The following is a 13,549-nucleotide window of genomic DNA, read 5'->3' on the forward strand; positions in this document are numbered from 1 at the left end:
GGACCGAGCCCTGCGGGACCCCACTGCCCACGTCCTCCCAGGTTGAGAAGGACCCATCTACTACCACCCTCTGGGTGCGGCCCTCCAGCCAGTTGGCGACTCATTTGACTGTGTGGGTGTCTACACCACAGCCCCCCAGTTTCTTAATGAGAACGGGGTGAGAGACAGTGTCAAAAGCCTTCAGGAAGTCCAGGAAGACTATATCCACTGCTACCCCTGCATCTAATGATCTGGTGATCTGATTGTAAAAGGCCACCAGGTTTGTCTGACAGGACCTCCACTGATGAACCCGTGTTGGCTGCCCCTAAGCATGCAGTCCCCTGCTGGCCCCTCCTGGATGTGTGCCAGCATAATTTTCTCGAACAGCTTGTCTAGGATCGAGGTAAGACTAACCGCCCTATAGTTTCCCGGGTGCTCCTTCCTGCCTTTTTTGAAGATGGGAACCGTGTTGGCCCTCTTCCAGTCCTCTGGTACCTCACCAGAGCACCACAAGTGCTCGTAAGGCCGTGCCAGGGGACTTGCAATGACCTCGGCCAGTTCCTTTAGAACTCTAGGGTGGAGATCATCCAGACCGGCTGACTTGAATATGTCCAACCCCTCCAGAAGCTCCCTAACTAAATCCTTGCTAACCCGTGGCCCAGGTGTGCCTCCCCTGGGGCCCAAGGGGGGCCCAGCAGGGAGGTGGCTGTTCTGGTCCCTACTTAGGAAGACGGAGGCAAAGAAATCGTTAAACATGTTAGCTTTGCCGTCTGGTGTGACGACCAAATTTCCCAACGCATCCTGCAAGGGCCCCACATTACCCGGGACCTTCTTTTTACCCCCTACGTATTTAAAAAACGACTTCTTATTGGCCTTAATCTGGGAAGCTAGTCCCAGTTCCATCTCTGCCTTGGCCTTCCTAACTACCCCCCTACATCCCTGAGCAACTACAGAGTAGTCCTCCCTGCTGATGACCCCTTCTTCCCATTGGGTGTAAGCCTCCTTTTTAGCAAGGAGACATTCCCGGATGCTTTTGGTGAGCCACAGAGGCTTGTGTGCTCTCCTGCTCCCTTTAATCCTTGTTGGGATTACCTTCCTTTGGGCTTGGAGGATCGTCTCCTTAAGCAGCAGCCACTCTTCTTGGACACCTGGCTCCCCTCCCCTCGGGGACCTCAGCGCTTCTCCAACTATCCTCCTTAGCTCGTTGAAGTTTGCCCTCCTAAAATCTAGGGCCGTTGCCTTACTGCATGCCTTTGCCACCTTGCTCTAGATGGTGAATTCCAGCAGGTTCTGTTCCTTTAACATCCAATTGTTTAATATCCAATCCTTTAATATCAAATTGTTCTGTTCCTTTAACATCCAGAGCCTATCAGAGATCATGATGCAACCACATAAACAACTCAACTTTCCTGTATCATTTTAGTTCCTTATATCCTAATATTGCTCTTGAATATAGGATTCCATGCTGGCCACTCTTTCTGTTAAAAACCTTCTGGAATAAGACCTCCTTGTTTACCTCTTTGGTCTCCCCTACAGCAATTAGTGATCCTGGATTTACAGCTGGGTTTACAGCAGTAGACTTCATCCATCCACACTTGGTAAATGGTAGCTGTTCTGGAACATCATTGTCATACTGTCCAAGACTTAACTTCCTGACTCTTCCCCCTGACGTATCATCTTCTTGTGAACCTGGCACTGCGAATAAAAACAGCCAGTCAATCATCCAGTAAATATTTAGAGACATTACTTAGCAGAATTATAGAATCACAGGATTGGAAGGAAGCTCCAGGGTCACGTGGTCCAATCCCCTCCATGAAAGCAGCAGGGCTGTTACATGGTCACAATAACAGAATGTACTACCATGTTTAACACATCTATCAAAGATCTTCATGAAGTAACCACCCCAGAGGTTCCCTAAATGCTTATATAAAACCATATAGGAAGAGACGTGAGTGATCACAACCTTGGAAGGAACTGAGTTCCAGTGGCATGGACACTATTTCTATCATCTCTGCTTGAGAGATGTCACTGGGAAACGTTAGCTTTAATGTGTGGATGGGATGCTGCCAGCAGAGACCATCTAGGACAGTAGTTTTCAACATTATTACACTCAAGGTGCTCCTCAGAAAATGCCAGCTCTTACTTTTCACTTGCTTTTTGATTATAGGAAAAAACCAGAGCAATTTTTCTGTTGAAAAGAACTCAGAAAGATCACAATGGTTCAGAATGTTTTTGACGCTATGAATTCCTTTTCGAAACCTTGTGAATTGTGTATGTATTTGCACATCTGACAGTGCTAATACTGCATGACACCATCAGTACCCTTCAAAGGTTCTCATGACACTTCGGGGTGTCACAGCACCTTGGTTGAGAATCACTGTCTTAGTGCGTCTGACAGCAATGCCTTCTAAGCATGTTCCATAGCCAAAATCAGGCAAGTTTTGCTGGTGAAGTCAGGACTGCTTTACAGTACTACATCCTCCCAGATACACAGACTTTTAGCTGACACAGGCCACGTACCCTGGTAATGCTAATCCTATCTAGATCCGTATGTAATTATGTAAAATTATTAAAATAATGACAAAAGCAACAAAGAAAGTCTTTGACTTCTGAAGACTGAAGAATAGAGTACTGCAGAGTAAATAGGGCAAAGCAGTACTCAAAATACTCAGAGAAAGGCAGTATCTGTTTTAAAAACTAAATGAAAATGTCCTGGGCCAACATGGTTTTATATTTAGAAGCGATTTGCATATAATTCTCCATTGTAGATATTTTCTGAAAGTGGTTGACTGAATGAAATAATGTGGTCACTTAGAGCAGTGGGATAGGAAGTTGAAATTCAATTTGTAGCCATATGATAAAGGTCTTCCAGAACTGCCCTATTTATAGCACAAGGCATTTGCTTATTTACTGATTACTTGCTTAAAATAATACGGCCTACCCCCCATTAACACTGTGTAAAGGGCTCTGAGCTACGAGTTGCTGGAAGAGCTTTTTCTCTGGTCACCTCATTTACTAGTCTTCCTTATAGTTTGGCTTAAAATGCTGGCAGAGCTTCTAAAATATCTTGACTGTATGCTTATTTCTTTGAAAGTATTTTGTAAACTGTTGCTTTTCTCTTTTCCTTGGTGAGAGATTTTCTTTCCCCCTTGAGAGCAAATTATAATGGTCTTGAGAAATGGCACTGGTGCCAGACAGTTATTATTAAACCAATGATGCATCCATCTAACAGGAGGATGGCTAGTAATTAAAGGTTATCTTTGTTTGGTTCCTTCAACTGCTTAATGTAGCTGCATTACCAAATGGTATTTTGACTATTATGAAAAAGAGAAACGCTTGTCAACAGGGTTGCATTTGTAGATGTATTAGCAGTTATCCTGGAGAAGTTATAAAACTGTATTCACCAGACTGAAACAAGCCAGGTTTCCAATTAATTTCCAGCTGCATTAATACTTGCGCTTACTGCACATCACTGATCACGATTAAAAAGTCTGGGTTCATATCCAGTCAACAGAATGACAACTGAGGCAAGACAGCGCCTGTTTGTTTCCACTTAATTGACCGGGTTTAGAACTAGATCAAGGGCAAATTCACTATCAGGGCAGAGCAATGGAAAACAAGGTTCTCTGGGAAGAACTTCGCAAAGATTTTTCTCTTGGGCGTTCTTAATGGAGGAACAAATCAGGCCTATTTTTATTTTCCTTCTTTACTTGTTGGACATAATTATGGCTGGGGTTTTACTTACTGAACTTGGCAGTAGCATAGATCAGCAGCAGAGAGCATCAAAATAGGAAAAACATAATTCTGCTCAACAGGGTAACTTTTTTTTTTTTTAGTTTTTCTGTTTATGAAACAGCTAAGTGGCCTGTTCTGAGTCTTGGTGAAGTTTATGGGAGTTTTTCCATTCACTTCAGCAGGCTTTGCTTAAGCCACAACTGAATGAATTCAACTTTGTTCTACAACTGGACAATCTTTGGAAAAAATAGAGCTATAAATTAAAGAAAATCAAAGATTTTATTAATTTGGGGTAATGTTCATTTAGACAGAAGGGCCTAACTTCCAGATGCCATTTTGAAGATTTACATGTGATGTGAATGACATATTGGTCTTCCGATGCTCTTCTTCGTAGTGGTGGACATCCCATTTAGCCTCCAAGCAGTCTTGTCATGTCGTTATAGATTATCTTTTCCTTTTTATGCCCCCCACTCTGTGTAAGAGCTGTGTATCAGGGGGAAATTAGATCTATTTTATAAAGGAGTGCTTTCAAATGTTTTGTTATTGCTGTCATTTTATATCTAGAACAAGACAGCTGATAATAGATTCACAGTGGAATATAAAAGAAAAGCACGAGTTAAAAAGACTCTCTGTAACCACTACACATTAGTAACAGCCATATTTAGCAGTTACACACAGTGTGACCATAATAATTTGAGGGAAATCTGGGATGAGGAAAAAAAATCTGGGATAGGGGGCATGCATGCATACACACACAGCCCTGGCCTTGCAGCTCTCAGGAGCAGGGATGGGTGGGACAGCGTGGTGTGTAAGCACGAGCGCACTGCACCCCCTCCCCCTCCCCCCCCAAAACGGCTGGGCTTCTTGGAGAAAATTGAGGCCAAAGTCCTGGACTGGCACAAACCCACCCACTTGTGCCCAGCTCCTGACTCAGGAGCTGCAAGTGCCGGCAGGTTCCTGCCAATCCGTAACTTTTGCTTCAATTTTCTCTAATGGCCAGGACACTGAGACAGCCTCCAAAATCCGGGACTGTCCTGGTCAATCTGGGACATATGGTCACTCACCCTAGTTATGCAGCAATTATTAATCTGTGGGACTCAAAATGTCTTCAATTATAATATCAGTATTACTTTTTATTTGACTTGATATAGAGTCTCTTGAACCCTTGCTATGAACCAGGAGAACCATATTGTGCTATATGGTAAGAAAATTCCTCTAAGCAGACTAAGTATTTTTCTCTCCCATTCAGATACATAGATACACACTGTAGTTTTCCAGTTAGGAAATACAACTAAATTAGAATAGTTCTTATAAAATATGCATCTAAAATAACCATAAGTTCAATACCAGGGTCAAAAAGTAAAAGAATAACTTATATTTACTTTTACAATGTAAATTACACAGGGAGGACAATGATTACTATGATCTCTTTTTCCCTACTAGATAAATCTTTTTTGCAATTACAGGGCAGGAAAAGGGGGTCTCAGGACTGTTCTTCTAAATGATAAAATCTTTTAATGGTTACCAAATGGAATGAACATCCAGGTCAAAGTAAATATACAAAAATAATACAGGAAACTCCCTTGCATGCGTGCTTTGTATCAGACATAAACAAACAATCACAAATTAAATTTCATAGTTTAGATGGATCTTCTTGATTTATACTTAACTAATAAAATAATGAGTTCAAATTTTCAGTCTCAAGGAAACAAAGCCTTGAGAGCGTCTTTCAACACCTCCAGAATTTTTAACTGCTCTCATCTGCTTTGTTTTTTGGCATATGCAGTATATGTGTTTAGCAAATATGTGTTTAGAGTGGTTTCATCCTCAGCACCCACTAGGTTATGTTTGAACAGCTGGAGCACGTTAAGGCAAAATAAAATCTTGACAAAATAAAATATCACCGATGGTATAAAATTAGTCTTAAACTGGAATTGACAAGGCCAAGCAAAATCAATATTACTGCTTTTGCCCAGATGTGACATATCTTCTCTTATGACACTAACTCACTGCTTAAACTGATCTAGTAAATGGACTAAATGTAAAGCATGATGCCAATAAACTAGAATTTCTAATAGAAACACACGATTCTAAGTAAATCCCTTTTAGCATCTACAGCACATGAGGATTTTTCATTCAAACTGCTTTCACAAAGTGTGTACTGTTACCAGAAGAGTTAATCCAGTATATACCATACTTTTAATATATAAAGCCCCTGGTAGGCGTTCATTTAAATGTGCCACAGGATCTGATCCCTATTCCCAAAAACTGCACTTTTTTCCATGCCACAACTGCATGGCAGAAGACATGATTCTGGGATCAGGGATCAGTGCAGGGTGAGCCTAGGATTATAAACCAAGGCTCCCCTTCACTGTCAAGTTGAAAGACGGGTGCTTATAGGTTTGGGGCCAGCAATTAGGTGATTGTTGGTCTGGTGGGGATTGCATTGGGGTCATACCCAAACCCTAACCTGAGTTGACAAACATCTGATTGTTGCCCTGGCCAAATGTTCAAAGGTGCCATACCAAATAGCCATAAAATCATTCTACATTTACACGTGGATTAATTTTACGGCTCCTTTGCCATTTTATTGTAAGGGTGCACGTGTGGCACCCTTGTCATTTATGCTATGATTAAAACCTTAATCGTGGCATAAATATAATGTGCTGAAGGGGCGTAAGAGATTTAACAGTGTCAGCATGTGAAATTTCTTTTAATTAAGAACTCCAATATTATTAACAATATATACTGTTCCATCATTAAGTATCTGTTTGTTTCATTTGATTCAATTCACTGTAGTTTGGCAATGAATTAATTCTAACATTCTGACAGCACTAACTTCAATGTATTTTAAGGTATGGAAAAATAGTGACATGAAAATGCCAATATCTTGGCCTTAAATTTCAGATATTAAGCCAAGTCTTTTGTTTTAAAGTTGCTGTACTTAATAATCTTATCTTCCACTTAGTGAAAGTAAATGATTCAATGAGACCCAGCTCGAAAAAGGACTACACACATGTCTGTAGATCCCTGAAAGGGTTACCAAATACTTATGACTGCTGTTACTGTAGGAAAAAGCAGCAGTCTACACTTTGGCAATCTAAATTTCACATAGCATATACTAGAAGTTAGGAAGAGATTGGAAACCCTCCCAAAAGTCTCTGATGTTCAAAGAATATGTTAAGAGGCGCCACTATATTTACTCAATTAAAAGATGAGGTCCCCCCCTGTGTTGGGGGGAAGCCCCTCACCTTAGAATCAAGTATAAGGCAGTGCAGGTCAGGCAGCTGCTATAGCTCCAGCTCCAACCCTAGGTCTAGGCCAAAGCCACAGCTGCTGCCCACTCTGCTCCACCTTTGCTGCCCACACTGCTCCCCACTCACAGCCTTGGGTTCCTGTCATCTCCTGTCTCCCCAAACTGCTTCTCTCACACTTCCTCCTCCTCCTCACCCACTTACCTGTGCTCCAGCACCAACAGGCTCCATCCTCGCTGCAGCCGGGAGCACAGAATACAGCCCCAGTCTGGCCAGCTCCGTGCTGTTGCTACGTGGCTGGGCTGGGGTGTGCTCCATGCCCTAGGCTGCAGCGGGAGTGGGGTCTGCCAGTGCCAGAAAAAAGGGAAAGGGAAGGTGGAGGGACAGAGACTTTGGGGCAGGGGAAGATGAGGATCTGAGCTGTGGGAGACTGGAGCAGCAGAATGGGGAAGTGGGAGAAAGTGGAACCTGAGGTACAAAGGAGTGGTAAGTGAGGGGGGGCACATGGTAGAGGGCAAGCTACAGGGTGGTGGGAGCAGTCCCAGCAGCTTCATGCAGGGGGGAGGAATTGAAGGGCCAGGGTGTGTGTGTGCGTGCGGGGGGGTGGGAGGCAGGTGCCTGCTGGTGCTGGGGTAACCTGTCAGGGTGCTGGGCCTGTAGCAGGGTGGGGGAGGAACCCTCCAGGGGGGAAGGGAGCAGGGGAACTTTTAGGGGCAGCAGGGAGTTGCGTGGTATCTTTATTTAAGATAAATCTCAAATAATAAGATTCTATGCATGGAAAATTATAACAAATGTGTGAATATTCCATACACAGAATTTGATTATTGGGGGGGGGGGGTCAATCTGTTTATTTTGGGGGAGGCAGGAATCATTTAAAATTCAGGGTCACCTTATATTTGGGTAAATCATATATCCATGTATATACAGATATTTATAGATATAGATATATATAGAAATAAATAAATAAATAAATAAATAAATAAACGAAGGGCTTAGCCCATCTGTCTCTGTGTCTACCTGTCTGCAATGCTCTTTAACGGTACTAGGAACCCAGCATGGCAGGGAGGTTCAAATGAGTCCCAAGATGAGGTTACTGTGAGGAGATAATTAGATGCACAATGCCATCAAGAATGCCATGCAAATGAATTGCAAGAGGAGGCTGCTATGGGAAGACAGTTAAATACACGATGTAATCAAGAAAGTTGTGTAAGTGAGTCCCAAGAAAATGCTGCCGTGAGAAGACAATTAGATGCACAACACCATCAAGAAAGTCACCATTCATCCATCATTCTTGACGGGCAATTTGCTAGCACAATATATACTGAGAACCTGCTCCTACCCCCTCTTCCCCAAGTAAAGGAAATTGACTTGAATGGGTTTTGAATCAACCAAAAGAACATGCAATGCTTTTTATCTGATTAACAAAAGGACATTTGTTAATATCAAACATAATAAAGTAGGGATATAAAAGGATATATATTCTCACTACCCTTCTCTTAAAAGTAAGAAAGGAAAGAGAGGAAAAAAAACCAGTATTCTGTTTTCCTCTAGCGTTATACAACCTTACAACCTAAGCTTTTCTCTCCTTTGTCTTTTTATCTAGTTATTATAATCTAGAAATGTTGCTAAGCACCAACAATTGTGTTTGCATGATCCCTCATATTAGCTAGTTGTGGATGGGAACTAAAAGATGACATTCCTATAAATAGGATATGTCAGAAACAGACAACCGAGTCAAATTGTGATAACTCAGACTAGCAAGAACCAACAGGAAGGCCACTGAAATCAAAGGTGTTTCAACGGTGTCACACTACTGGGGGAAAATCCCAAATCTGGTCGAAGTCACTTAGAACTTGCTAAGGGCTAGACTGTGATCTCCTCACTCCAGATGTCATCTTGTTTATTCTCCTTAAGACTATGTAAGTCAGGGTATCAGCATGTGTCCCAAAGTAATTCACAGGTTCACCTACTGCTCTTTGTCCATCTGTATACAGGATGGACCTGTATGAGGATCTGAATTTTCACACCACCTTTTGCATATATATCATGTTACTTATTATACATATAGGCCAAACAAGGTACAGACAGGTTAAAAGACTGCTGTCCAGCAGTCAGAAAGGAAGTCAGACACATCTAATACCAGAAGCCAAGAGTCTTGACTCCAGTCTCTAGTCTAAGTCATAGCTGGTACCCTATAAGATATAGGTTTATAGGTTTTCAGTATAATGTGTATCCTTTTATTCATTCTAGAATTAAAGTATTTTGTTTAAAAGGAAAATCCATGCTTATTTTAACTTTTCATCCATATTTCTCGTTTTATTTCATGTTTTTTGTTCTCTTATGGTAACCTACCCTGAGCTTTTTGTAAGGACTGGCAACCTATAAATCAAATCAAATCAAATCAATCAATAAATATTTTTAAATACAGTAGTATAAGTTTACTCTTTTATGGAGTGGTTATTTCCATGGAAGCTAGGTGTACTCTACATGACTTAAATTAAAACCAAACATTTTCACAAAACGAAAGTATATTTCCATCATGAATTACCCAGTCATATTTGTACAGGTCCAGACAGGTGGAGAAATTGACAGAGAATGCAATTATGTTGACTAATGCTCTGTTACATACTGGAAGGACATTTACCTATAGATTAAGTACTGTATTTACCTTGATAAGGATAACTTTGTATTTGAAATGAGCCCCCAGGAATTAGATTCTATGCATGGAAAATTATACATGTATCATTTTCCATTTATTGAAGATAATTGCTGGGGGGGTTTCTTAAATTTGTTCCCAACCATGGGTGGAGGGGAACAGGTATCTTGCTCCCCTACACGATCAGCCATGGGGGGACCCAGGGAGCCCTCCCCCAGACCCAAGAGGCACCAGCTGCCGAGCTGGGGGGGGGACTCCCCGCGTGCTCTGTAGTAGATCCAGAAGTGGACAGAATACTGCCGCTGAGCATGCGGGGGAACCCCCCACGCTCTTGCGGGATGCTCCATCCGCCCCACCCTCACAGTGTTCACAAGCCGTGCTTGTTACCTCAAGGTACGTAGAAAAAACATACAAAGCTGTGTCTATGGCCAAATCATCAGATCTCTCCAAATCGATTCAGAGGTTTCTGATTCGATTCTGAGAGATTAAAGGGTCTCCTGATTCATTTTGGATTTGGACATTTGGTCGCTGAATTGGGCCAAATCTCCTCCGAATCGAGTCAGTGATCAAAGCTTCACACAGCCCTAGTAAAGAGTTACAAAATTGGCACATTGTGTTCATCAATCCACGACTATGTTCCTCAGTCTCATCTTCACTGAATCTGTTGTTGTTTGGTCTTTCAGCTTTTCTTCTATTGTCTCTGCGAACACTTTGCCTTTCCATTGCATCTCTTCTCTGACGTCCTCTTTGCTCATTTCTTTCATTTTGTCTTACTCCTGCCATGCTTTCTGCATTCATCTACCATCTAGTCTCTATTCACCTTGTTGGTATTATGGGCTAAAGTTAAAATAAGGGTGTTAAGGGACAATTTTTGCTCGGATACCAGATTGCTTGGATTAAAATCAATCAGTAAAAGTCCAGAAAAGTGAGTTCAAATATGTTTTTTTGAGCGTGATAGACAGAATGACAATGACACAAATGAAGCAAATTATTATAGAGGATACTATATTTACATATGGTCTGGTTTCGCTTAAGAGAAAATTGCACCTGCTGTTTGAAATGCTCAGAAAGCAATTCCATTTATTGATGCATCAGTATACTCACAGGATCAGAAAAAAAATAATCACAAAAGCTTTCACTTCCAGATTCAGAGATCATGTATTTCTAATAGTGATTCTAAAAGGAAGAGAATTTTATATCTGTTCCAATGCCCAATGAAAGAAACAGTAGGTTATTACATCAAATTGCAATATTAGGAATGCGTATGGGAGACTGTATTATAAGCTGGCATGTGGGGGGGCGGTTCTGGTACTTCAGTATGTGCTGTCATCTTGGAGAAAAAAGTTTTGCATTTTGATTTTGTAATTTTAAAATATTGATATGGTGCCAAGAGCATGCACTCCATTTACAGATAAGTGCCTAATTCCATTAACTTCATGTCAAGATACCGACTTCCAATTTTATTTGCCTACAGCCTACTGCAACAAGCATCAGTTATCTCTACTTTGGTTAAGTGAATATGAATTATTTAGCCCTGCTATCTGTTTTGTAATGTAAATTGGTTGAGTACATAATTTGTGAAACTGACTGTGTCCTGTCAATTTCAAGGCTGCTATTAGAGGTACAAAGCCCTCTACAGGTCCTTCTACATATTACATTTTTGTTGAGATTGACATGTCAGGACATAAATGGCAAAGCATTAAGGTGCCAGGAAATGGCAAAGCAGCCATAAAGCTGTTTCATGATTAATGGAGAACAATTTTATGGCTGGTTTGTATGGCAACTTAAACTGAATACATGGCATGTCTGTGACTGCCCCAGAGCTGGTGCTAACAATAAGCTGATAGTTAGCTCCAGCCCTGGAACATCCTAGCATCTCAAACTGGCAGCAGTGCTGTCCAGGGCTGTGGCCAACAATCAACTGATTGTTGGCCCTGGTCCTGGGACAGCCCCAGGTCATGCTGCACTGCAGGCTTACAACATTCCAGTGCAGACAGAGCCTGGGTTGTGACCCTGAGCTTTCCCTGAACTGGCAAGTAGAAAGAGCATGACTGGGATCTGATCCCTGATCCCAAAACCACACCTCCTGCCCTGCACGTATGGCATGGCAGGAGGTGCAGTTGTTGGGATCAGTCGGTCAGAAACCATGGCATCTGTAAATGAACATGTGCCAGGGGCCTAAGGAGGTAGCCTTAATGAGGTGCAAAACCTTAAGGCAGGTCATTCCTGTAGTTAATTATTATTGGTTATGTTGAGGTTGGGTAAGTGCATAGCCCTTTTACAGTACTAAGGCTATTATACACTTAAAGGAAGTACTACGAAACCAAAACAAAAGTCTACATATAAAGTCATTCAATTCAATAAGAGCACTAGAAATAAAGTGATGTACAGTAACCTTCCAGCCACGGAAAGATGACTGAAATCTGGATAACAAAAACCTATCATAGACAAGTTAAAGATGAGAGCTTAAAAGTCCTACAGTAAACTCCTTGGAATATTGCAGACATGAAGAAATGGCTAAATCATTCATATAGTTGAAAGCTAGCTGAATTTCAGAGCTAGTTTTTAAGAGGTAGTAAACTAAAAAGTTAATATGACGCCTGTACGCTCTGCAATTTGCAACTCACGTGGGTTACCACATATTCTGAAGTATGCATGTATAAGAGTGAGATCTTCACCCCTGTCATTTAGCTTTTTTCTTTGTTTGGAGGAGCGTGGAGAAGACAACTGACTGGGTCTCCACTGCAGCTGGTCCACTGGGGGTGTCATACGGTGCAAGTCTAAACTGAGAACTGAACTCATACCATGAGGTCCAGATTGAGGTACCTTCACTGTTCTACCACTTTGCTCCATATACCAAATCAAAGGGTCCAAATTCTTCTATTAGTAGGATTCACCACAGTGGTCAAACAGATGTGTAATCTTGGAATTCATGAATCACCACTAAATTTAGCAAGAATACTTATCAGTCTGTTTTAATGCAGATAGTATTTACCAATAGTTAAGAAAGCACTGAATATTTACTGAAGCACTTTTGGGATCTCGGGGGATGCATCTTGCTTAGTGGGGAAACCCTGATTTTCTCCACATACCAAGGTGCACCCTGGAGAACCTAGGGATCTTGCCAAGTGGGGAACACTGAACAGATGCTCGCTCCCAAGACCTGAGGGGCCTGATCTTAGGAATTCCTGGGGTGCATGGGATTGGGCCCCTGAAGCTCTGTGAGAACATCACCCATCGTCCTGAAGAATGATTGTTTCACCCAGCTGATCTGTTCATTTGGCAACATCAATTTTACCCTAAAACTTATTCATGTGTAAACAGCTTATTTTGCAGTGTTGGTACAGAATAAGTAAATTACTGATTAAAATTTAGAGATTGCATGCTAATTTCGATCTCTCAAAAATATAAACATAACTCCATTGGTATTAATGGAGTTAAAGTCCTGGGCATTAGCTTATAATGAGTTATCAAGATTAATCTGTGTGGTGTGCAGTATGGCTGAACTTCTATAGAACCATCAAATCCCTGGACTACATATGTAGACAATCTGCATTCCTTTGTCACTTCACAAAGTCTTTCAGGCAGGCTCAATTGCTTTCTGAGTGAATATAATGAATTGAAAAGAACATCTGAAATAGTTCAATACGCTATTAAAAAAAATAGAGCTGTGTGAAAGTGTTTCTCTCTCTCTCTGCACTGAAACAGACTGCAGCAGGACTTAAAACACCAAGATTTGGATTACCTTCAAAGACTTACTCCTCTGTCTTTCATACATCTTTGAAGATGTTCCAGACACTAGTAATCAGATGTTTAGCCCCCTCATTTTCATTCAGTTTGCATGTCATCTAGAACTTTTTTTTGAATGGGAGGAGGCTGACATTCTTGTCTGTTCTAAGGTCTACATTTATTGAGACTAAAATTG

The 13,549-nt window shown here is 41.5% G+C and overlaps 1 protein-coding gene across 16 annotated transcripts in view; it reads right to left on the reverse strand.

The window, feature by feature from the left end:
- Positions 1 to 13,549, reverse strand: part of TNS3 (tensin 3) — a 505,358-nt gene that overhangs the window by 81,947 nt on the left and 409,862 nt on the right. For all 16 annotated transcript variants that reach the window (XM_090049504.1, XM_090049500.1, XM_090049503.1 and 13 more), the window contains one exon: positions 1,496 to 1,674. In XM_090049504.1, the coding sequence (XP_089905630.1) occupies positions 1,496 to 1,674 (179 nt within the window). The remainder of the gene's footprint in view (positions 1 to 1,495; positions 1,675 to 13,549) is intronic.

Source organism: Crocodylus siamensis, chromosome 5 (assembly GCF_052110815.1).
Source record: "Crocodylus siamensis isolate JL-2025a chromosome 5, ASM5211081v1, whole genome shotgun sequence".
Lineage (NCBI taxonomy): Eukaryota > Metazoa > Chordata > Crocodylia > Crocodylidae > Crocodylus > Crocodylus siamensis.